Source organism: Dryobates pubescens, chromosome 9, assembly GCF_014839835.1.
Source record: "Dryobates pubescens isolate bDryPub1 chromosome 9, bDryPub1.pri, whole genome shotgun sequence".
NCBI lineage: Eukaryota > Metazoa > Chordata > Aves > Piciformes > Picidae > Dryobates > Dryobates pubescens.
The window spans coordinates 24,764,661-24,791,342 of record NC_071620.1 but is presented as its reverse complement, the minus strand read 5'-3'; the positions used below and the strand labels follow the sequence as shown (position 1 = coordinate 24,791,342).

The 26,682-nt window shown below is 37.0% G+C and overlaps 1 protein-coding gene across 1 annotated transcript in view; it reads left to right on the top strand.

The window, feature by feature from the left end:
- DNAH5 (dynein axonemal heavy chain 5) overlaps nt 1–26,682 on the top strand; it is a 115,056-nt gene that overhangs the window by 58,336 nt on the left and 30,038 nt on the right. The window contains exons 41-58 of the mRNA XM_054164273.1: nt 146–299; nt 2,774–2,920; nt 3,905–4,146; nt 5,385–5,561; nt 5,774–5,978; nt 6,484–6,626; nt 7,333–7,467; nt 9,213–9,335; nt 10,426–10,639; nt 11,259–11,482; nt 14,459–14,654; nt 16,079–16,251; nt 18,536–18,666; nt 21,188–21,341; nt 22,662–22,929; nt 23,523–23,754; nt 24,947–25,061; nt 25,325–25,501. Of these exons, the coding sequence (XP_054020248.1) occupies nt 146–299; nt 2,774–2,920; nt 3,905–4,146; nt 5,385–5,561; nt 5,774–5,978; nt 6,484–6,626; nt 7,333–7,467; nt 9,213–9,335; nt 10,426–10,639; nt 11,259–11,482; nt 14,459–14,654; nt 16,079–16,251; nt 18,536–18,666; nt 21,188–21,341; nt 22,662–22,929; nt 23,523–23,754; nt 24,947–25,061; nt 25,325–25,501 (3,210 nt within the window). The remainder of the gene's footprint in view (nt 1–145; nt 300–2,773; nt 2,921–3,904; nt 4,147–5,384; nt 5,562–5,773; nt 5,979–6,483; nt 6,627–7,332; nt 7,468–9,212; nt 9,336–10,425; nt 10,640–11,258; nt 11,483–14,458; nt 14,655–16,078; nt 16,252–18,535; nt 18,667–21,187; nt 21,342–22,661; nt 22,930–23,522; nt 23,755–24,946; nt 25,062–25,324; nt 25,502–26,682) is intronic.

The window sequence follows — 26,682 nt, the reverse complement described above, 5'->3', positions numbered from 1 at the left end:
TTTACATGTATACATGTGTGTTTTATATACACAAAGCCTTTACAAAGAATGTAGTATTCTGCTGAAGATTTGGGTTTTTCACAGCATCAGAGTATCTTGTGCCCGAAATCAACAGTAATTTCTTTTTCTGTCACTGTCTATATAGGTGGAGGAGGCTGGACTTGTTTGTCATCCTCCTTGGAAACTGAAAGTTATCCAACTTTTTGAAACTCAGAGAGTAAGGCATGGATTGATGACACTAGGACCTAGTGGTTCAGGAAAAACTGTTTGCATCCACACTTTAATGAAAGCCATGACAGGTATATGAATATTTACATTGTAAGCTGCTACTAAACCGTTACATTGTAAACTTTAAACCATGTTGTTTCTTCACAGAAAGCCTGAAGTGCTTCACTGAAAGAATGTATTACTGGAACAGTCAGTTTGTGCGTTGCGATATTAATCATTGTCGTAGTACTTTTTAAAAGTTTATAAACATTTGACTTTCAAAGTCATATAAAATATATCTTATTTAAAATATTACAAGACTTATATCAGAAGTTATTGTTCTAGAAATGTTGAGTTTGGTGGAGGTAATGCTGAAACCACTACCACTAATCATAAGTATTGAGTTATTTTTGAGCATAGTTCACAAGAAAGGATCTTTGTGTGCAGTGTAAAATGCCTACTTCTGTCATTTGTTGCTGCTGGGAGATAGTTCCTGGTTTAAGCAGTGACAAAATCTTCAAGGGTATTCATTTTGCATTCTGGATGGATGCTTGAGGAGTGTGTTTTTTGTAATCTGTAATTCTCAGAAAAATTATTAGTGACAGAACTTCTGTTTGATCTCATTAAACTAAAAAAATCATAGCTGGAGGAGAAAAAACTTCTCTTTTGAGGTAATGTGTTACTCCATTTCACAGACTTCAGTAGGCTGCTTATACAATATTCCAGAACACTTTCTGTAGAAATAGTTCAGCCAGTACCTTAGTGTGCTAAAGAAACTCTGTAAGCTCTACATAGCAATGTTAATGATTGTTCCAATTAGGAAAAAATGTGGAAAAAACCAAATGTTTGCATTATACCATTTCCTGTAATTGTGTAGCACTGAGATGTGAACTACTACTAAACAAAGTTGCTGCAATAGAATTTTTGAGCTGATCTTCTGGCATAACCTCATGAAATGTAAAAACTATATGATCCGCCAGGTTTCTGTCTTACATATTAGTGAACTCTGATTATAATTAACATTTTAATGTAAGCCATTTTGGGGGCTTTCTTCCAACATATTATTTCTGATATGTGATTAAGTTTTAATATTGGTGTCATGTTCAGGTGAAAGACCCTGATGTTTGCCTGTCTCAGAGCCCAGGACTATTGATGTAACTATTTGGCAAAATTAACTTTTGCCACCACTTTTCAGTGTCTTGATAAGGGCTTGCTCTGACACAGCTCAGAACGTTAAAACAAATCATTTAAAAGTGACAGATACTACAGACTCAGGATTGCACTGACTGCAAGGTTAATAAATCCTGGGTAACGCCAAACACCATCAGAGATGCAAACCTTAGCAGTAGCTCTAGCAGTAATGCAGCACAAGTTTAGCCATATATTGAAAGTGCAATTCTCACCAAGAAAGGCATCCCTGTCTTGGGTGGAGGAAAAGGAGCACAGCCCATTGTCCATCATCATCTCTGTCTTCTCTCCTGGTCTCAGCTGCTACTGCAGCTAGTGGTGGTGCTTGTGCTGGCTCATGCTTCAATCTCCCTTGCTAACTTTGGTACCAAAGTCAGCAGCATGTGTGTTCCCCCATGCCAGAGGAAGGGCATCCTGAGATGTCCCTCTCACGGCTTTTACACCCCAGCCCAGGTTGTCCCTGGGAGGGATATTGAGTAATACAGTCCTATATGTTTATCATGTACTTGATTTTCCTCATTAGCTTTAATACTAAAATTACAGTTAATTAGACAAAGATCTTTGTACAGGCATGCTGGCCCTCAAAAGCTGCTTTGAAGATTTAGCCAAAACAGGGCAGTCTTTTATTCATAAGATTCCCTCCTTCAGCTCTTTGGCCGGCCAGCTTCATGGATCTTCATTTAGCACAAACAGCTGCTGATTGTAAATGACCTTGGGTCTTGAAGTGAGGTAAATCAACTTGCCGCCTTCTTGTCCCATGGCCACCTAGACAGTTTCATGACAATGGGATTTCCTAAAGATGTCTGGCATAGGAGTTTTAAAGGTATTGTTAATGAGGAAAATATAAAGCCTGTGTGATTTTATCATATGGCAATACAGAATTTAACTGCCTAAGGCACTTCACAGGAGTATAGCAATGTCATATACTTTCCCTCTTCCAAGACGTATGCAAGTGCAAAATTGGAAAAACAAAAAAACAATCATGTGTAGCATCTGTCTGGTATTTAGTAATTGGATTTTCTAAAAGTGCATTCAGACCAAAGGCTTTAAAACTCTATTTTTTTGGATAAGCCTTCACAGTACTAAACCAACCCTTGGATAAATTTAATCTAGCTACTCTTCTGTTCCTAATAAATCGATGAAATATGAATTGTACTTTCAAAAGCTGCAGAACTTTTTTGTACTTTACATTTTGTTTGCTGGAGTTAACAAGTACTGATGTATATCAAGAGATAAGTTTTCCAAGTAAATACAACACTTCTTGTAGTAGTGAATGCATACTGAAACATACACTTGGTTGTAATGATTTCGAATTTGTCAAAGCTGCCTGACCGTTGAAAAGAACTATAAAAAACTAACTGATTATTTGCCTTCATAGATTGTGGACAGCCACATCGTGAAATGAGAATGAATCCCAAAGCTATAACTGCTTCACAAATGTTTGGTCATCTTGATGTGGCAACAAATGATTGGACAGATGGAATATTTTCAGTGCTCTGGAGAAAAACTTTAAGAGCCAAAAAAGGTATAACAAATAAGAATTGTCCCCAAACCAAAACAAGATGCAAGACATCTCTCTAAAGCAGATTAACAGGCATTTAAATTTTTTAATTTTTAATTATTTTTTTCAAAATTACTTACATAGAACTATTGGAATATTGCTGCAAGTATTGGAATATTGCTTCTACCTGCTGGATAAGCTCTGTTCTAAATGCTTTGTGTTCGAACTACGTAGTGTAGCAAACGCTGTTTCACTGAATTTGCTGATCTCATTCAAATGACAGGCCCTTGCATGGAAGAGAAGTGAAGGATAAAAGTCAGTTCTACCAGCACTGGTCTGCTCTAAAATACTTTGTTGCTGTCAGGATTTCTACCTGGTTTCCAGCAGCCATGGTAGACTCCTAAGAGGCTGTATCAGGAAAGAGAGGCAGGTTTTAAGATCCATTTCTGTTACTTAGTGGGAAGATCAGAAAACATTTCTAAGGGAGCTGGATCAATTTTGCAAGCAAGAGAATGGACAAGAATCTTCCCCTAATAGACCTCTTTTACTGTAGTGGGAATGCTGTTTAAAAACGTCATTTTTCAAACGTTCATTTTATTTATTCTCACTACATTTACACAAACACTTTGGAAACAAATGACTGGAGGTTTGATATAGATCTCTAGTTTCTATCTTGCTTATGTTGTTTTATCTAAGTTTAAATAAATCTAATGTATTACTATGAGAAAAAACAAATCCATAAAAATGTTCCAGACTGTTAAAAACTCATGACTTATGTTCATGAAACTTTATGTGCTGAGCAATGGATAATTATTGCCAACTGATGATGATGTGAAGTACTTATTTGAAACTGAGTGATGGAATTGGTAATTGTGTTAAAAACTGACACTAGCTGCACGTGCAAACTCAGAATTAGTTCAAAATTTGTTTGCAAACAGAAGAAAATGATCCTTGAAAGAAACAAGAACTTCCCCAACAGGCATTTTTATCTGTTATTCTGGATTATAGGTGACCATATCTGGATAGTTCTTGATGGTCCAGTTGATGCTATTTGGATTGAGAACCTTAACTCTGTCCTGGATGATAACAGAACTCTGACGCTAGCAAATGGAGATCGGATACCCATGGCGCCAAATTGCAAAATAGTCTTTGAACCCCATAATATTGATAATGCTTCTCCAGCAACAGTTTCAAGAAATGGGATGGTATTCATGAGCTCATCAGTTCTCAACTGGAGCCCTATCCTTGAGGTACAATAGCTTGGTGATCATTTATTGAAAATTTTACTGGTTTCTTATTCAACACTTCACTGTGTTGAGACCTAATTTTGTGACTTTAGCTATGAAATAGCTCTTACATTATATAAACTTATAGGTCAGTATTCAATATAACAGTGTTTCTGGTGGTTTATACAAGAGTGAACAATGTAATTTTTTTCAGGAACATAATCAACTTATTAGGGTATTAGAAATATGGATACTTCACTCTGGGACAGAGTTGTAATGCAAAGTATTTTTTACAACTGAAGAACAATTTGGTTGTTAAAATGCTAACTTCCTGGTAGCCCCTGTAGCTGCTTGCTCACTCCTAGCTTCCTCCAGTGGAATTGGGAGGAGAAAAAGACTTGAGGGTTAACATGAAGGAGGGGGAGGACTCACTCAACAGTTATGGTCTTGAGCAAGGGAGAGACTCAACATAGGGAAACAAAGTGAATTTAATTTACATAAATCCACCACCAATTCACTAACTGAATCAGAGCAGGACAGTGATAAATACAACTCTGTCATAAACACACCTTCCCTCCACCCCTCTCTTCTTCCTGGACCCAGCTCTGCTACCTCCTTCCCTACAGCGGTGCTGGGTTCAGGGAATGGGCTTGCAGTCAGTCCCAGTCTATTCCATGTTGTTTCTGCCACTCCTCACAGTCCTCCCCTGGAGCCATGTGGTGTCCATCCCAAAGGAGACAGTCCTCATTAAACTTGTATCTCTTCCACAGGCTGTGGTTCTCCCAATGACTAATTGCTCCAGTGTGGGCATCCCTCAGAGACACAGCCTTCTTAGGTGATAGTCCTCTGCTCCACTGGGGGGTTATTCATGGGCTACAGATGTGATTCTGCTCTACTATTGATCTCTAAGAGCTGCAAGGGCTCAGCAGCAGGGAAATGGCTGCACTGGTATGTCTCCCCATTTCCTTCCTCAGTGACCTCAGTATCTGCATAGTTGTCTTTCTTGGATCTCACTCCTCTCCAAGACAAAAGAGCTCCCCAAACAAAAGAACTTACCCAATAGAGTACTGATGGTCTTGGTCTTGGCCAGAAGCGGGTCTGGCATGGAGGTGCAGGAGCTTCTGAGAGCTTCTTACAGAATCTACGCCAGTAGCAGAGAATCTGAGCCCCTCCAAAAGATACCAACTTTTCATTACTAGAGTTGGATTTATTGAGATTTGTATTGGGCACTAAATTTATTTTCTCTCCATGCTTTCTATTAGGGATTTTTGAAAAGACGCTCCTTCCAAGAGGCTGAAATTCTGCGTCAGTTGTATTCATCATCATTCCCAGATTTGTACTGCTTCAGCATTCAGTCTCTGCAATGCAAGATTGAGATGTTAGAAGCCTTTGTGATTATGCAGAGCATTAATGTGCTACAGGGCATTATCCCACCTAAGGTAAAGCAAATGAATATTTTTTTATATTTACTTAATCTAATGGAGGTAATTTTAAGTCATGAGGTTGTGTGCAGAGGAGATTCTTTGATGACTTAGTATACAAAGATGTCAGTAATTTAAACATGACCAAAGGCTTTTAACCTGATGTTATTAATGATTATCAAGTAGAATTTTCAGACTAATGAAAATAAAAATCTAAATCAATCCTTCAGGATCAAGGAGGGGAATTGACTCCAAAACACTTGGAAAGACTGTATGTCTTCTCTCTCATGTGGAGTGTAGGAGCATTACTAGAACTGGAAGACAGATGCAAAATGGAGCACTGGCTTCGAAACCATGCAACAATAAAGCTTGATCTTCCCTCTATCCCAGAAGGCAGTGAAGATACCATGTTTGATTATCATGTGGCATCTGACGGTTAGTAACCCAGCTGGATGATGTGGGGAAAAACTTAAAAATAGCTTAAAATTTATTTTCTTTTAGATAATTAATTCAGAAGGGGTTTTTTTTGTTTGTTTGTTTGGTTGGTTTTTTGGTAGCTTACCTTGTTTTGTGTTCGTTCACAGGTTTTGTTCTATAGCTAAACTTTACTGGTGGTGTAGTAAAGCTTTTTCCCTGTTTCCTTTGAGAAACTGGAATGTGGATATATTGCTACAGAAAGCTGCGTAGACTTTGTGCTGATGAATTGTGAAGTGAACAAAAATAGACAAGCCTCCTAAATTACGTAGGAGAGAGCAGTAATCCTTTTAGTTCCAACCTGGGAGAGTCTATGAAAATAAGATTCTATAATTTTGGTATGAATTTACAGAGTGGGATTACTGTATGTTAGACAGAGGCACTGTCAGATGAGTCATCTCAATGGAAAATTAAAGAAGCAATGATGCCTTGTATTTCTAAAATATTATCTTAGTTTCTTTCTTAGGTAAATGGACACACTGGAATACATGTGTTGAAGAGTATGTATATCCAAGTAGCAGGACTCCAGAGTATGGCTCCATTTTTGTGCCTAATGCTGACAATATGAGAATGGATTTCCTGATTGAAACTATTGCAAAACAGGGCAAGGTGCTTTTTCTATGTTTTTTTCTATAAGGTTTTGATTTAGAAGTGAAACACTATATATTTAAAAGAAAGGACTTCATTATTTTTAGTATAAAATGGTGATTCGAGGAGCTAGGTTCATGTAAATCTAATTGAATTCTTGAATACTCAATGCTTCCAGGCTTGTCTTTCCCTCAGCCATTCTTTCTGCAGTTGAAATAAAGGTAATTACAACTGAGATTTGGTCAGAACAGAAACAAAATTTTAAGGCAGCTGTTGTAGAGGGGACAGCACACAGGGCAGCAGAATGCCACACTGATATGAACTCTGCCCACATGGGGCAGTTACAGAATTTACGTACCTTTAAGTTCTTCACTGTAATTGTGTCAGATAAGAAGGATATGGTAAATAACAACAACAATTGAAATCTTTCAGATACTGAGACTCTAGAGGGTACATCCTTTTTCCAATAATCAGCTCCTTTTACAAACAATTAATTCCTTTGTGAGTTAAATCATGCTGATTGACATGACCATTAACTGCAAATATTTTTAACTCATAAGGCTTGCAAGTCTGAGACACTATTTTGCTTCTATGTGTCTCTTGCTGAGAATTCACTTTACATAACTTTTCTGGTTTCATTTGAGTTTAAAAGCTAAATTGGGTTGCTGAGACTTTGCCAAAACACCCAGCTCTTGTGTTTTGCTTTTCCAATATTGTCTTTGTCTAGGCTGTCCTACTAATTGGTGAACAAGGAACTGCAAAGACTGTTATCATCAAAGCTTTTATGTCAAAATATAACCCTGAAATCCACATGGCTAAGAGTTTCAATTTTTCATCTGCAACTACCCCACTAATTTTCCAGGTATGGTAATCATTCACTTTAATACAACATGACTGGATTCAGAGATAGTTCTGGGAATTTGCTAGGGGGATCTTTTGAAAATGATTGTTTTAATTAAAAATGAATGAAGAAACAAAAAATGACCTGCTCAAATAGGCTAAGTATCTTTACATGATTTAAAAGGCTTTAGAATTTAGTAGAAAACATGTTCCCTTCATCTTCTTTGGTGATGAGCTTTTCTTGAACTATTACAGTACCATGCATATTATTTGCTTTATCACATTTAATGTTTTTGAGCCAAATGTATCAATGTATCAAATGTATTGCTAATTAGATAGAGCTGTCAGTGAATTTACATGGTTAATATAAGTGCTACCCACAAGCAAACTATTATAAAAAGTGTGCTGTCTGCAATTTAAATTTCAGTAAATGAAATTCCTTATTAAATACGTAGTGCATGAAGCACAGTCGCACTAAATAGAATCAAACATATTTAAATCCTGGACAGTGCTGTCTGGCCAAATTTCTACTGAGCTACTTTGAATTATATCAAGTTTCCTTAATCTGCTAGCAATATCTATGGGAAATATTTTTAATGCAATTTATTACACCAAGCCAAAGCACTGTCTGTACTGCAACTGGAAGTGCTGCCTGTAAGCTTGATGCATCATGTATCATGTCTCTATATAACAAAGTAGAAACTATCATTATGTTTAATATACAAGTGTGTAATTTTGGTCTTATTTTACTTAGTATTTTTCCTTTTATTTATTGGGCTACAGAAACAAGACAGATATAAGATAGGTGTTAAGCTTATTGATTATAGATGATAATATGTTGATAATTAAGACACCTTAAAGAGATGTATAAGACTAACAGTGAAGTCTCTGATAACTATCTAGACCAAAGCATTGTCTGTTATGACACATGTGCTTTTAATTTACTCTGACATTCTAAAATCTTGGTCTAACTTATATTGTTTATGTAAGAAGACTTTCCAGGCTACTGTACAGGAGCTTAGACACAATGTAAGAATACAGGTATTTAGTTTTGCACCAAAGAACAACTGTGCATGGTTAAGTGAGCTTTCATGTGACCTTAATAGGAAGGGAACAGTGGAAAGATGATGGGAGATAAAGTAGTGGTAAGTCTGCTATCAAGTAATTTCATCAAGTCTATGTATATGTGCGTTTATCACTGTATGCTTTTATGATGTATATTGCTGGGAAAGTCTTCAAAAATCACCTCTTTCAGATCAGACAGATTATTAGTTTCATCTTTTTTTGCTAGTAGCTAACACTGGAATTGTTTGCCCGGGGCAGTGGTGGAGTCACCATCCCTGGAGGTGTTTAAGCACCTTGTGAACCTGCCGCTTGGGGACATGGTTTAGTGTTGACCCTTCAGTGCTGGGTCAATGGTTGGATTGGATGATCTTTAAGTCTCTTCCAACTGTATTCTGTGATTCTGTGTGATTGCTAGTAATAATTTTGTTGATAAATTTAAAAAAATCAAAGAAAAGCTTGAAATAGTTTAAAAAATTTTCATATTTAGGCATGGTTGTCCACATTAGATATTCATTATATATGATACCAACCTAATGCTCCATAGCATGGGACTTCAGACATTTTAGCTGCATTAATACAACTACCTGTGGAAGATGTGTTGTTGAAACCTTCCTTAGTAAAAGTATTAATATGTTGAAGTGATTTAATCATATATGAAAAGAAAGGCTCTTTGTAACTATGCTAGTAATTCCTTTTGAACAGCGTACAATAGAAAGTTACGTGGACAAACGCATGGGCACGACGTATGGCCCACCCACTGGCAAAAAGATGACAGTCTTCATTGATGATGTGAATATGCCCATAATAAATGAATGGGGAGATCAGGTAAGACTGTAAAAGAGGGGGAAAAAGAAGGCAAAAGGTGGGTTGGTTTGTTTGCTGGCTTGTTTTATTCTTTTTTTTTTTTTTTTGGTTTGGTTGGGGTTTTTTCCTTGCTACAATGTAAAATTGTCTTCTCAGACACACAAGTAGAGAGAAACCATCTAGGTTTATATTGTTATGAATTAATTGAAAATATAAACACTGACTGCAAGAATTGGGCCCAGGTGAACCTGGAAAAATGCAAGGTCCTGCACTGGGGTCTGGACAGACCTTGTTATCAATACAGGCTGAGGGAGGATGTGAGAGAGAGCAGCATTGCAGAAAAGGACTTAGGGATACTGGTGAATGAAAAGCAGAATGTGAGCCAACAATGTGCCCTTGCAGCCCAGAAGGCAAATTGCATCCTGGACTGCCTCAGAAGTGTGACCAGCAGCTCAAAAGAGGTGATTCTGCCACTCTACTCAGTTGAGACCTCACCTGGAGTACTGTGTCCAGCTCTCGGGCCCTCAATACAAGAAGGACATGGACCTGCTGGAGCAGTTCCAGAAGAGAGCCACAAAAACGTTCAGAGGGCTGGAGCACCTGTCCTGTCTAGACAGCCTGAAGAAGAGAAGGCTCCAGGGAGACCTTGTAACAGCCATCCAGTATCTGAAGGGAACCTACAAGAAAGCTGGGGACTGACTGTTTACAAAAATCAAAATACTTGGCAGCAAATGCAACATGTGAAGATTCTTGGGCATGATTAGAAGAAAATGGAAAATTTGTGTTAAAATGGAGAAGGAATTCCAATACAGCAGTCTTGAAAATCATGAAATCATACAACATTCAAGTAAGAATGAAGCATGAAGCATTAATTCTAGGCTAGGAATTCTCCTCTGCTTCTGGGGGTTTTGTCCACAGATACTACCAATGAAACAGACAATCTGTATGTGCTAATTCCTAGTAGTGCATTTATCTCTTGAAGGAAAAAGGAGTTTGGGGGAGAAAATAATTGTATAGTCTTTATGAAGTATTTCATGCACCTAATTATGTTTTGTATTTTATCTAGCTGCATGTATAATATTTTGTAATATAACACTTGGTTATTTTACAGGTCACTAATGAAATAGTTAGGCAGCTGATGGAACAAAATGGACTTTATAACCTTGAAAAACCTGGTGAATTTACAAACATTGTGGACATTCAGTTTTTGGCTGCCATGATCCACCCTGGGGGAGGTCGCAACGATATTCCACAGAGACTCAAGAGACATTTTTCTGTGTTCAACTGTACTCTGCCTTCTAATTCTTCCATTGACAAAATTTTTGGTAAAGGGAAATTTGCTATATATCCATCCCGTTTTGGAAACTGGTAGTTGATTTTTACCCTCCTATTTATAAACATTATGATTAAAATAGAGGCTTAATCCCCTTTCTGATGTTCTTACCAGCACATTTTCCTTAAGTAATCACTTCCCACCTGCCATTTCATCACTCTCTAAGATTTTTGGGTCCAGTTACAGCTCTGAATCTATTGGTATACTAAGCCTTATAAAGGACAGCATGAAGGCCATTCCTACTTTTAATGACAATGCTGGAGAATTGCTAAGGTGCTGCTGCTGCTAAGAATAAGTGACTAATAACTACGTTTTCACAAATGACAGCATCATATTGGTCTCAGAGAAGAGATTAGTTATGCAAAGGCTGTGTGAGCTATTTATGTAGACAAAACCTTTCTAATGGACAGTTAAGTAAGAGCTAAATACCCAGTGAGGTGGTGGCAGAATGCTGTTAGGAGCAGGTGAATCAAGATTTGAATAAAGACTAGAAAACCATTTCAACACATTGGAAAATGTTTTGGGGATAAAAAAGAAAAAACGTATGAAGATCATAGGTGTCACAGTAGTGTGTCATACAAAAATCTTCAATCTTATTTCCATCCCTCCAGGTGTAATTGGAGAAGGGCATTATTGCAATGAGCGGGGATTTTCAGAGGATGTGAAGAATACAGTAGCCAAATTGGTTCCACTGACACGCAGGCTGTGGCAGGCTACCAAGATAAAAATGCTGCCCACACCAGCCAAATTCCATTATGTCTTCAACCTCCGAGACCTCTCAAGAATTTGGCAGGGAATGCTGAATGGTACAGCAGAAGTGATCAATGAACCAAAGGTAGGTGCAGTACTTTGTTGACTTTCTTATAATTAGTGTATAATTATTGCAGCAAAAAGGATGAAGAATCTAACTTCTTGGCTTTTGAGTTAGAATTTGTGATTAAAAAAAGTTTTCAGCATTTTTATGAGGCAAAGATGTTTTAGTCCATCTTTTGCAGTGTCTGTTCCACATAGCTGTTGGACTGAGTCCAGAGGAGGCCACAAAGATGATCCAAGGGCTGGAGCATCTCCGCTGTGAGAATAGGCTGAGAGGACTGAAGGTGTTCAGCCTAAAGAAGAGAATACTTTGAAGGAACCTTATAGTTCTCTTCTAGTATCTGAAGGCACCCTACACGAAGGCTGGAGAGGGACTTTTCATAAGAGTGTCTAGCAGTAGGACAAGGGGAATAGTTTTAAGCTGAGGGAGACTAGGTTTAGGCTGGATTGGAGGAAAAAGTTCTTCATTGTGAGGGTGGCGAGACTCTGGAATAGGTTGCCCAAGGAGGTTGTGGATGCTTCCTCCCTGGGGTTGTTCAAGGCCAGGTTGGATGAGGCCTTGAGCAGCCAAATCTAGTTGAGAGGCATCCCTGCCAAGGGTGTTTGGCATAGATGATCTCTAAGGTCCATTCCAACCTAAGCCATTCTGTGATTCTATGAACTGAAATGCTAACTTTGTTTCATAATTATACTAAATTATATATTAAGTTCTACTACTGACAGATGTTAGGTTGTTTGAAAGAAGAGAGCAAAGAGAACTGAGATGCAATGAACTTATTTTAACCCAATGAAAATATGAATATATTGATTAAAAAAAAAATACGATTGTTCCCCTCTCTCCACTCTGGTGAGCTTTCAGTCACTGCCTAGTATCTGTCTAACAAATGATTTCTGGCTTATGGCTTAAAAGGAAGTAGTAACAAGCCATGGTGATTTTTAGTTTTATTTTTCCGTAATCCACTTTTCTTCCAGAAAAGGTCAACAGTTTATGCATAATTTTTGTGTTAATTATTCTAAGGAAACGTCATTTGGTGTCTTCAGTACTGAAGCATAAAGTGCTGGAAAACCAATGTTTATGGTAATCATGGAGTATTTGTTACACACTTGGATTATATAATCACTTCATGTTTAATGTACTTCCCTGCTTGTCGAATAAACTCCTGAGTTTTAATACATCTAAAATGCAAATTTTAGAATTTGTTTTAATTTCTGAGGCTAAAAATATGCTGATTATATGTATGTATTCTCAGTATTTTTGAAGTATAACGGACAATTGCTCAAAATCTCATTGTATAAATTTACATATGAGTTCTGAGACTTGACAGTAGTGTGTCGTTTGTAAAAAAGTGCTGTAGGCGCAGACCTTGAAGAGGTCTTCAAGGAGTACTTGGAATTTTTTTTCCTACTGTGTGGTAATGGTGTAGGATTCAAACTAGTGCTACTAAGATTAAGACATTGGCAGATTTTCCTTCTCCATCCTCTGACCAAACTGAAGAACTTTAAAGGTATATTGAATTTTGATAAGGAATAATATAAACATTTATTATGTTTTTTTCTCTTAATTACTTTGGATATCATGTTGGGAGTGACATCCGTAGGCTGATATTTCCACTCACCTTCTGCTAAATGGCCAGTTAAAAATGTGCTTTATAGGTACAAAAACGTGTTAGCAGGCATGTCTGTGATTTTAGGGCTAGGGAATTCCATCTTGGAATGATAGATTAAGGTTTCTCAAATGGTTATAATAGAATCCTAGAATCATTAATGTTGGAAAAGGCCTTTAAGATGGAATCCAGCCATAACTCAACTACTATGACCACCAAATTATATCCTGAAGTACCACATCTACACACTTCATGAACACCTCCAGGGATGGCAACTCCACGGCTTTCCTGGGCATCCTGTTCCAGTATCTCACCACTCTTTCAGTCAAGATATTTTTCCTAATATCCAATCTAAACATCCCCTGCACAACTTAAGCCCATTTCCTCTGGTCCTATTGTTAGTTACTTGAGACAAGAGACCAACACCAGCCTCACCACAACCTCCTTTCAGGTAGTTGTAGAGAGCAGTAAGATCTCCCCTTAGCCTTCTCTTCTCCAGTTTATGCCACCCCAGGTCCTTTAGCTGCTTATAAAGATTTGGCAGTCTGGTTGAGAATGATATTCACAATATGAATGGTTACAAATAGTTTGAGAACAGTATTTGGAAAAGACAAATCCAAAAGCAGTAATACTACCCCACTAACAAAAGGGAGGAACTTCCTGGAGACTTTGGGAATATTTCAAATACTCACAGTACTTTTTGATGAATATTGGAATTCCCCTTGTCATCTCTTTTTGTTGGAAAACCCTCCTGAACTGCTACTGCTACTTATTCCATGGGTGTGTGGGGCAAAATCCCAAAAGAGCTCACTAGCTCTGAAGCTCACCTGTTGTAATCAAAATCATAGAATCATAGAATTGGTAGGGTTGGAAGGGACCTCAAGGATTATCTAGTTCCAACCCTGCCTGCCGAGGGCAGGGACACCTCACACTAGATCGGGTTGCTCAGAGCCACATCCAGCCTGGCCTTAAAAACTTCCAGGGATGTGATTTCCACCACCTCCCTGGGCAACCTGTTCCAGTGTCTCACCATCCTCATGGTGAATAACTTCTTCCTAATATCCAATCTAAATCTACCCATTTCTACTTTTTTCCATTCCCCCTAGTCCTGTCATTACCTGACACCCTAAAAAGTCCCTCACCATCTTTCTTGTAGGCCCCCTTCAGATACTGGAAGGCTACAGTGAGGTCTTCTTGGAACCTTCTCTTCTCCAAAAGTAAAATCTAATTTTGTCACACTTTACAGGAAAGCATTCCAAAGCCAGAGAGACAAAAGATGTGGGCATCAGAAACAGATAACCACCTGTCCTCTGCCTCTGCATGACTCCTAAATTAGCATAGCTCCTTGCAAGCCTAGTCAGACTGAAATGCCCTTTTTTTTTATTTCAATGTAGGTACTGGTAAGCCTGTGGAAGCATGAGTGTAAGCGTGTTATTGCTGACCGTTTCACCACTGCAGAAGATACCAGCTGGTTTGATGTAACTGTGGCAAAACTCATTGCAGAGGAACTTGAAGAAACAAAAGCTTTTCTGGATACTGAAATGGATGCCTTCTTTGTTGACTTCTTAAGGGATGCACCCAAAAAAAGTGGTAAAGTTGGACTCTTATAAGCATGAAAAGGGAAATAGATAACATAAAATAGATGCTAATAGAAATGAGTCTTAAAATGCGTAAGTTTGTACACGAGGGGTGGCTGTTCTATCCAGGGACTTAAAAGTACTCTGTTACCAATGGTTGGTGCATCTTTATATTAATGGGATTTTAAAGTTTGTATTTATATCCACTTGTCTGTATAGGTGAGCCCTGCTTCATTTCCATTGATGCAGTAGATAGAGAAAACTGCCAAAGTGTGAGCATTATTCTAACATGATGAAAGAACTGTGATATGAATGACTTGAAGTGATGGGGTTGCAGAACCTGATAAAGGATAGCATTCTAGCTACCATCCCCTAGAAACCTGGTGAAAGAATGCTGAATCTGGGATAATCCAATACATCTTAGGAAATAGTACATGATTTTTTAACAAATAAATATTATTTCAAAGTCTCCTGAATGCTGGTAAAGCCTCTTGAATTATCCATATGGCTTATAGCAATGGCTTTTTATCTTTATGTAAAAACACTGTTTCGGTGACCTTGCTAAATGACCTGGGAATACTTGTTAGTTGATTCAGAAGGACAGAAAACAGTTGTTTGGATTTTGGGGAAGGTCATTACCAACATTAATGGATGATTCAATTATCTTCGTATCACTGTACTGTTGGCTAGTGGAGGCAATAAAAGGTTGGCATGAGTGGTCAAATGCCAGTTAAATCTCTTATAGGATAACTGAATTATTCAGAGTGCAGGAGAGTAAAGGTTAGGAAATGTTTGATTGGAAGGGATCAAGTAGAAGTCATGTGAGAAAGTACTCAAATATATCCATAACTAACTTGCTAAACTGCTGTACTATAGAGAGAACTGATAAAGTCAGAATACACACTGAGAGAGTGCAAAAATTTGACTACACACTAGAAACTATTATGTTGAACTGAAAAATAAATGCAAAAAGAAGCATGTATTTTTCAAAATAGAGTCATAGAATCATTAATGTTGGAAAAGACCTCCAATGTCATCAACGATTAACCTAGGATTGCCAAGTGTACCACTAACCCAAGTTCCCATGTGCAGCATGTTCCAATATTTAATCACTCTTTGAGTGAAACCACTTTTCCTGACATCAAATATAAACCTTCCCTTCTGCAGCTTGAGGCCATTTATCTCAAGTATCACAAGTATGCACTGGCAACTACCCATCTGGAAACTTACTTCCTTGTAGATAGTCTGTATGCAGCACTGCCGTGTACATCTAATGTACATAGAATCATAAAGGTTGGGAAAGACCTTTGTTTTGTATAAGAAACCTGTTTCTCGGTGGTTAAAGATGCTTCTAATTACCTTCATGTACTCTTCCCTGCATTGAGCTTCATCAGTTATATAAGCTGCTAAGGTTTTTTTATTTGCTTTTTGTTCTAGGTGAAAAATCAGAAGATGTTAATTTAGATATTCCCAAAATCTATGAGCCAATTTACTCCTTTCATCAACTACAGAATTGTTTAAATAAGTTTTTACAAGCATACAATGAGAGCATTCGTGGTACTGGAATGGACATGGTTTTCTTTGAGGATGCTATGATTCATTTAGTCAAGGTACAGTCTTACTACAGTTTTGACATTCATTGTTGTCATTCACTTGCCCTCAGTGCCTCTAAGTAGAGGTATACACGAATCAAGGTGAATTGCTTCCAAAACTAAAGCAAATAATTTATTGTGAGCAAATATTTTTTCTGTTGCCCTGTGACTAGATACTAAAGCTCAGTGTTTCTGAAAATTCACTTGATAGAACACAGAACAGGCATCACACAATGGAGAAACCCAACATAACCAACCAAAAAAAACTTCACTTAAACTGTGGGGTTATCTATATTTCTTACCATAAATTATTAAGAACGGAATGTTTGGTTGTACTATCCTAACAATAAATGCAAGAACATTTTAAATTATAGTTGACAAACATATTGCATCTGCAGTTTTCAAAATTTTGGAGTCCATTCTTGTCATTTCACCAAATTAGTCCCTTTCTTTTAAGGTCTTCCCTGCAAAATGGATGACGTTCTACTATGAATTTCTTTAGGAGAATCATTAAATCATCATAGCACCCACTAAAAATGATGATTTGTCCTTATTAAAAAAAAACCCCAACCAAACCAAAACCAACCAACAACAGAAACAAATGAAAAACCCCAACTCCAAACCCAACCAACCAGCCAAAACCCAACAGCAACAAAACTGTAACCCATATAAATCCAGAATATAGAAACAAACATTTTTCTTTTATTTCTTTTTTTAAAAAATGTTTTTTCACTTGAGAACCACCTGTTATCAGGAATCTTCTCCTTGCATAGCTAGGTGGTAAATACCTGACACATTATCTTAACTTTCATGAGAATAAACTGAATGTCCCTGATCCTATATTCTTAGAAGCACCATTTACAGCTGTGCATGTCTGAACTTTATGCATTAGTTATACTTGAGACAGCTTCTAAGAGAAAGCTATATAAGCATAGTTAAAGTAATACCTAATCTGAGATAACCTAGGAGGACTTAAATGAGTTAAAGCTAAGTAATATCTTAGAGAGCAAAGCTTCCAATTCACAGTTCGTGTGCCTGTGGAAGAGATCTAGTAGCCCTAACTGAAATGATCAGCAATATCCCAAGGGTGGTGTGCAAATCTCTTTCTTTCTCTGGTTAAATATTGAATACGCTTAGAGTAAATCTTCATACACGATTTCATGTTTGCTTATAAAACCTTCATGATGCTAAGTGTGTAAAATACGTGGGTTTGAAATTGCAGGAAGTTTACATGATTATTTTTAATAACTTGAAAAAGTTTGTTAGAGAAAACCCAAATTAATAGCCCTTCCAGTCTGCATATTCATAGACTCATTAAGATTGGAAAAGCCTTTAAGATCATTGAGTCCTATCATAGCCCAACTACCATGACCACTAAACTATATCCTGATGAGCAACATCTACACACTTTTTTTTGAACACCTATATGCTTCTCACATGCAGTAGTGTGTAGCAAGTTTGTCTCCTGCAATTAAAGGTATATTTCCTTAGTATCGGGTATCATCTTCTACCTGTTTCCAGAGTTCCTGACATTGTTTTTTGGCTGTGGACAGTGGGTTGGGTGTTGCATGCAGTTCACAATGCTGAAAATTTTCCCCTGTGAACTGCAAATGATCTGTTTCTTTGTATTGCACTGTTCCAGATTGAAGGAAAATAAGTAGTAGATAACTGCTGCCTTTTGCTTTAAAAAATAAGTGATGAAATGGGAAAGAAAGGGAGATCTATCTAGGAGATGTTGGACTATGACCAAATTTTGTACTGATAATGTACCTTTTTAAAATCAAGTAAGTTAGGAGCTTAAGAAACTTGATTATCAAGGCAGTATTACCTGCTGTGAAGAATACTGGAGTCTTTGCCCTGAATTTCTGGTACAATTTGTCTTTCTGGTCACAACAAAAGAGCGTAGGGAGATGTCTTACTAAAGCTGTCCAGAGGGTATGATATTGGGGAAACTATTATTTTCTTCCCAATTTTAACAGTCTGTCATGCTATGCTAACACACCAATAACAAATCACAACTGAAATTTACTTGTGCTTTGTGGAAGTGTGAGATGCAGTTCTGCTGATATCTGAAGGTTGACAGTCGTGGAATCAAGTGGTTGCTATACTATTGGAAGGCTAGGAAATACTTCAAAGTACAAATGTTAGTGGAACACATTAAGAGTTATATGGAATCTCTTAACTAAACCTTAAAGTTTTCATTTGTTTTACATTAATACAATTTTATTACTAGACTAGCATAGGATTTTTGGTTGTGAAGCTTTCACACATTGCAGTAATAAACGACTGTGATCATACACAGATTTCTCGCGTGATTCGCACACCTCGTGGAAATGCTCTCTTAGTGGGAGTCGGTGGCTCAGGAAAGCAGAGCTTGACAAGGCTGACGTCTTTTATAGCTGGCTATGATACATTCCAGATAACGTTAACAAGGTAAGCACTAATCAAAATTTAAGTATTTTGTGTTTGAAATCTTCCTATCGGTCTCCCAGTCTGCAGTGGGAGAAAGAACAAGCTTAATATAGGCTGATCACTGTTGCCAAATGGAAAAACATGAAAGCCTTTGAGATTTTACTAGATTTGCTTGGTTTTTCATTTTTCAACAATAAGACTGAACTTTTACTAGCTTTGGAGTAGTAAACTGTTCTGTGTGTTTCATAGAATGGGAAGAAATATTGAAGACAAGGAGACATAATAGCAGCCTTCCAGTAGCTGGAGGGAGATCAACAAGAAGACTGGAGAGGGACTGTTTACAAAGGCCTGTAGTGACAGGTTGAGGGGCGATGGTTTTAAATTAGAGAAGAATAGATTTAGATTGAATGTCAGGAACAAGTTTTTTACCATGAGGATGGTGGAACACTGAACAGGCTGCCCATGGAGGTAGTTGAGGCCCCATCCCAGGAGATCCTCAAGGTCAGGCACAACAAGGCAACTTGATCTAGCAGAGGATGTCCATGCACACTGCAGGGGGTTGGACCTTTGGAGGTCCCTTCCAACCCAAACCATTCTACAATTTTATGATTGGAACTCTCAAGTTATCTGTACTTTGTCCTTCCATAGTACATTTAACTGTAGAGAAAAGTATTTGTAGATAGTATCTATTCATACTGCCTTTATGAGTTTATTGAAATAATGCCTGTGTGAGGAGGTGGAATCCTCATCACTGCCCATTAATTTGGTTGATCTTATGTATATGTCAGTATTTTGACAGTTTTTTCCAGGTGTATCTTGCCTTGCTTCATATTGTTCAATTCAATGAGATTTCTTTTAGAATAACTCACGAAAGACACAAATAATAAATCCTTCTCTGAAGGTTTTAGAATGAATGCTCAAAGTGTCTCTTGGACAGGTAATGATCAGCCAATATTTTCAGCACTCTATTAAGATGTCATTGTAAAGAAGCTATATTATTTTAATTCTTATGCAGCTGTGTTGGCTGCAGAACAAATTCTAGATTCATGTGTAGGAATGATTCTTGGTGAGGGTCTCATTAGAGAATCTGTCTGAAATATGAATGACTTCAGGAGAAATTGCAGTGATGCTGACAAAACAAGCAGTAACAAATTGCTGAATATTATTCATAAAGAATGATGAAACCACTAAAGAATGATATCTTGAATGAAGAAAATGATATACAGATTCCCATTCCAACTTGCCTTGGCACCCAAGGATCATAAGAAGACCTATATAAAGCCCATGAATTAAAAAAAAGTCCAGAAAAGATCTGGTGAACCCTTTTTCCTAAAGACATGTAAACATGATGTGTGCCACTGATGAATTAAAGAAACTATCCTGAAGAATAGATTGATTAGAGGAAAGACTCATCAAAGATTCTGGTAAAACACAATCCTGCCTTACAATCCCCTTGGATTTCATCAAGTGGTTTAGCCAGCTAACGTGGAAGTGTGATGATCTGACTGATAAAATTAAACTTCATCCTTTTCTAACTTCAAGTGTTTATCTAAAACCCTTGTAAAAATTTGTTCTAAAATAACATCTGGGAAAAAAATTTTAATCCTTCTTGAATAGAAATTTTTGCTCTTTGTTAATCAAAAAATTCCTGTTCTTTGGGTTCTTAAAGATAATGATTGTTGGATTTTAAAATCTTTAATTTAGGTAGATAATAGCCATATGTTAAACTCAATGGGTGTAACTTAAAGGTTTTTTTAGGTCAATAATGTTGTCTAATTTTGAGTAATTAACAATAAGTCCTCCGATCATTATTGCCCTTGCAGCTGGAACAAAAGTGCATAGAATGTTTCTGTCTCCTTAGTGTCCATTTCTAGTTTTAGTGGTGTCTTTGCTTTTGAGGTGCCCTACTTATAAACACGTGTATGAAACCTTATTTTGGTGATTATGAGATCTTTGCGGAAATGCAAAAAATTATTGTGATAGTAAAAACATAATTATAACTCTAATGTATTTATTGTCTGAGCTTCTCCCTAGTAATGAGGCACTATTGTAGCATTTTAAATTTTTCAGGTCTTATATGAGATCATTCTAGTTACATAAGAAACTCAGTATAAAAGTTGTAACCACTTCTCTGTTTTAATTGCCATTGGGCATCCTAGAAACCTCAGCTTTTACTGCAGTTCTTTATCCAGCCAAAGAGATCATTCCAGTGTAACCTTGTGTGCTGGGTTTATGTGGCAAGGTTTTGGTAGCAGTGGGCTACAGGGGGTGGCTTCTATGAGGAGCTACTATCAGGTTGCCCTATGTCCTGTAGAGCCAGGGTGAAACAGCTTTCAGCTGACCAGGTGCTGACCAAGGTTCCCTGTCAGCAATGGTGGTAATGCCTCTGCCAGGGAGAAAAAAAACCAACCAAAAGTCACCTTTTTTTTTGCCTTAAATTACAAAAGGTTCTTTTTTTATGTAAATTTGTTGGTTCTGTTTCTTTTAACCAAAAGCCCCTGTTGACAGAAATTAGTATTAGTGCAACTGTACTCTTTTGTAGATCATACAACACTTTAAACTTGATGGAAGATCTGAAACTCTTGTACAGAACAGCAGGACTGCAAGGCAAAGGCATCTGTTTCCTTCTTACAGACAATGAGATCAAAGATGAGTCTTTCTTGGAATATCTGAACAATGTTTTATCATCAGGAGAGGTAAGATGACTTCTCATCATTGGTTTTCCACTTTGTGAATGGTTTAATTCTGAAGTTAAAAAAACTGAATTTATTTGAACATTCTTTTATATGTCAACAGGAACATGTTCACAAACTAAAACTAAACTACTTTTTATTATTGAAGGATTATGAAAAAATGGAAACAATCCATTATGTTAGGTTGGTGTGAAACAAAACTATTGTAAAATTAAGAATAAGCATCATCACTACATACAGAGAATTTATTTAAGTCAGACCTTTTAAAATGTGTTGACAAACTGTCAGGTACATGAGAATGGCTTAAAAAAATGCAGAGCTGGGGAACGTGGCTGAAATGTAACAAAGTTATCTGTTACATTTAAATATCTTATGAGTGTACTTTTGTATGGTGAATTTATGTCCAGAATTAAAGGGATGATTTTTATTGGTGTGGTAGTGTGAAGGTTTAATCCTCCCACCACATAAAGCACAGCTAACTCAGTCGGAGAAGCGAATGAAAAGCTGTATTTTACAAGCAGAATGAAATGCAATGAATATATATAAAATATACAGTATTTACAGTATATATAAAATTCACAGGAAAGAACACAACACAGAAAAGCCCTCCCAAGGAGAATCCCCTCTCAGGTTCCCCCCAAAACCCCTCTCTTCCCCCCATTTCTTGTCCAAGCTAACTAGATAAAAAAAGGAAGGAAAAAAAAAAAAGAGAAATAGATATTAAGGGAAAATCGTGAGTTCAAAGCAGTTAAGAAAGTTAGTTTTCTTATCTCATCAGCTTCAGTCCAAGGTCAGTTGCATGCAGGCTGGCCAAGAACAGAAAGAAAGGCAGAACTAGCAGAGAGAAAGGAATGTGAGGCATATATTGCTATGGTAGTCTCACATATAACCAATGAAATGCGTTTAGACTTATCTTCCTTTTGTTTTCCTTTTTACACCAAAACATTCAGCTAGGGAACTCTGCAGCTATCTTTCTTAAAGGCACAGCCTAAAACTGTCACAATTGGGTTACTTAATTATTTTTTTTCCCCAGGGGTATTTTTCAGAGTAATTTCTACTAGTTATTAGAATATCAAGAGGAAAAAAAACAAAGCTATTTTACATAAAGTTACTGTTTTTCGCATGGGAGAGTGGGTTTGACAGCAATTTACATTTCATTGTGTTTAATGGAATCACTTCAATAAAAGTGGAATGGGTCCCAATAACTTGTGTGTCTGAAATGTATGCCCCTTTCTGCAATGCTATGCATTAAATGAACCTTACTCTATTCTGGTTTGGATTATCTCATAAACTATGAAATAAATCTTCCTTTTTTTCTCAAAGGTCTCAAACTTATTTGCACGTGATGAAGTAGATGAGATCATAAGTGACCTCATACCCATCTTCAAAAAGGAATATCCACGTAGACCTCCAACCAGTGAGGTTCTGTATGACTACTTCATGACTAGAGTCCATCGGAACCTTCATGTGGTTCTTTGCTTTTCACCAGTAGGTGAAAAATTCCGAAACAGGGCTCTGAAGTTCCCTGCTCTTGTTTCTGGATGCACTATAGATTGGTTCAGCCGGTGGCCTAAGGATGCTCTGGTGGCAGGTAGGTGCATGTTTTGTCATTGCAGATATTTAATTCTTTGGTCAGTGGTCATAAGATTCTTCTAATTACTTTGAATTTGGCTAGTACACTGGCAGAAGAAACTTACTTGGTTCTGAAACTCGATGTACATATTTTCTTCCCTAAAGCTTGCTGTATTAAGCTGCTGAAATATTTCTAGCAGAGGAAAGGCTTCAAACCCAGATTGAAGGAATAATCACTACAAAGGTTGCTTAAGAGCATTAGTAAAGAAGGCAAAATACTACTAAAGAAAGAGATTATTAGTGTCAGTGCCTGTGATCAGGCATATGGAGAAAGGTGGTGATTACCCAGTCCCTGGTAGCTAGCAGTTAAGGTCAGAGAGGAAAAGCATTTGCACACTTTGGAAGAGAAAGCATACCAGATCTTTGGCTATACTTCTTACTGAGAAGTGTGGAGTAATGTTCAGAATCTGATGCTGGAGAGTAAAGAAGACTGGGGTTTCAGAAACTGGGTGAAAGCTGACATAATATGTGCAGACATGCTTTTGTATTGCCTTGATTATAAGCTATGAGGTTTTGCTGAATATTTACTTGCATTTTTCTTCCTTTCTGGAGTATCTGAACATTTCCTGTCCTCATTTGATATGGACTGCACTGCCGATATAAAGAGGGAAATTGTGCAGTGTATGGGCTCATTCCAAGATGGAGTAGCAGAGAAGTGTTCTGATTACTTTAAAAGGTACAGACGTTCTACACATGTGACTCCCAAATCCTACCTGTCCTTTATTCAGGGATATAAAACCACATACAAAGAGAAGCATGCTGAACTGCAGTCATTAGCAAACAGGTAAACTGCTCAGTTTACTACTGTCTTTCTTTAGTATTCTTCCCCAGATAGATATATTCTGATATGCTTCATTCCAATGTTTGTCTCTTTTCACAGCAAAAGGATTATTATTCTTTTTAATTTTCCTAATTTTTTTTTGATCAAATATTATAATTGCTCTTGTCATATAAAATAAAGGCTATATATTCTGGAGTAGGAAAAAGGGTAGTGATGTATGAAAAAACAAAATGAGGGAGAGAAAATGTGAATATAAAGTTTGGCCATGTATTTTTATTGAGTAAAAGAACTAAATGTAATTTTGTAATGTATTCACAATAGCATTTAATTTACCAAAAAGCAAATTCTGTTTTCTTGCTAAACAGTTGTATCCTCCTGATATGAACATTTAAGAAATACCCCTGGTGGTTTTGGTTTTGTGATCATAGAACCTCATATGGACTGCTGAACTTTTTAGCAGTAGATTATTAAAGTGCTTTTGATGTATTAATTTTCCTGTTCAGACACTTTTCAGACTAATGAAGTCTATTCTCAGATTTATCTTCATGTCAGATACAGTCAAATAGAATGTAAAAGTAGCACTGAGTGTATCAGTTGATGTCATCCTTAAGAAAAACTGTCATCTAATTTTTCACAGATTGACACAAAGACCTGGAAGCCTTTCAGAAAGATTCAATCTACTTTATTTCACTTTAAAAAAATCTTGTTTTGTCTTACTCTTTTTTTGGCTGGTTTTGATTTCAGTATTTTGATTTTATTAGCCTTTTCAATATCCTCTTCAAAGAAGAAATAGTGATTTGAGATATTTCTTAGAATTCTAGTGATCAGAAAATGCTTTCTGCTATACAGAACTTAGTCTTTTGAGTATCAGTTTGGAGCTCAACAAGTATGGTGACATATGGAATGAATGTATAGGATTTTTATGCAGTGAAAAAGGCATACTTCCTAAGACATGTTTAAAATTTCATACCTCAGACTCTCTTTATGTATTTCTTAATTGTTAATGTTCATGACTCTCCAGATATGAGACAGTTGTATGAGAGTTCCTATACAAGTTTTATTTCTGGTGTAAAATGTCTTTTGCTAGTGTTTGTTCTGATTGATGGCAATTCATTCTATTAATGGACTAATTTGGAAAGCAGAGTGTAAATTACATAGGGAATTACATTCTTCTTATTTTGCTTTTTAACTCCAGAATGAATACTGGACTGGAAAAACTCAAAGAGGCTTCTGAGTCAGTGGCTGCTCTAAGCAGAGAGCTGGAGGTAAAAGAAAAGGAACTTCAAATTGCCAATGAGAAAGCTGACATGGTATGTAAACTGTATTTCTGTATGGATATTTGTTTATTTATTTGGTGCTCTTCTTCTTTTTTCTATTTTGAAAAGATTAATCAAGTCAAAGGAACCTGAGTGTTGGGGGGAAAAGGGGGTCTTGGAAACTAGGAAGAGGGATAAAATTAAACTTGAGCTTTCTAGTTCTGGAATACAACAAATAAAATTTTACACCAAAAAATACTTTCTTCAACCTAAGTGTATTATTTAATATTTGGCATGTTGGGTTTCTCACATTCTAGGTATTGAAAGAAGTTACTGTAAAAGCACAGGCTGCTGAGAAGGTGAAGAGTGAAGTTCAGAAAGTAAAAGACAAAGCTCAAGCTATTGTAGACAGTATTTCAGTTGACAAAGCCATTGCTGAAGAGAAGTTGGAAGCTGCTAAACCTGCTTTGGAAGAGGCAGAAGCAGCTTTACAGGTTAGTACGTAAATCATACAGAATATAATTTTACCACTGAGAAGATGGGCATCTTTGAAAAAAAAAATTAAAAATGGTATGAATAACATATCTGTTGTCAGAAAATGTATGCAAATAACTATACATATTTTGAGGGGGTTTAGGTTCACTTTTGCTTTTCTTTTTCCACTTGAGTGCCAAATCAAATTTTTGTCAGAAATTGGAAAGCTTTAACTCTTATTTGAAGCTGTAGTTGATATCTGATGTGCTTCATTTGACATTAGACAAGGAACTAAATATTCATACTGTTGTATAAGAGTTTCTGTGCAATGACTGAAGTGCCTTCCATGTAAGAAGTTATAATTCCATCAAAATCTGAATTTCCTGGTTTATGTCAAGTTTCCATTAATGAATTTAATTTTGATTAATTTTGCTGATGTTTGGTGATTTGGTCCAGTCAGCATGGGTTTATGAAGGGCAGGTCCAATTTGACCAATCTAATCTCCTTCTATGACAAAGTGACATACCTGGTGGATGAGAGGAAGGTTGCCAATATTAACTGCCTTGACTTTAGTAAGGCCTTCAATGCAGTTTCCCACAGTGCCTTGTAAGAAAAGCCTGTGAGACCTGGGGCTTTTTAGTCTGGTGAGAAGAATGATGAGTGGGGATCTAATAAATGTATATAAATATCTGAGGTTTGGATGTCAGGAAGGAAGGTACAGCCTCTGCTTACTTGTGCACTCTGATAGGACAAGGAGCAATGGATGTAAACTACAGCACAGGAAGTTCCACCTCAATATGAGGAGGAACTTCTTTACTGTAAGGGTCACAGAGCACTGGAACAGCCTTCCCAGAGAGGTTGTGGAGTCTCCTTCTCTGCAGAGTTTCAAGACCCATCTGGATTCCTTCCTGTGGGATCTATGCTGGATTATATGGTCCTGGACTGGCAGGGATTTGTACTCAATCTCCAGAGGTCCCTTCCAACCCCTAACATCCTGTGATCCTGTGAAGTATGAATCTCACAATTTTGGATTGCAAATTTCCAGACAGGGAAATTGCTATAGCAGAATTATGCTTGCACTGTAGATAAATGTCTATTAAAATATTTGACAAATAAAAAGATCACCTCCCAGGTTAAAAAAAAAAAAAAAAAAGTAATTGGATATTTCACTCTCTTTAATGTGTTTTAGGACTGCTAGATA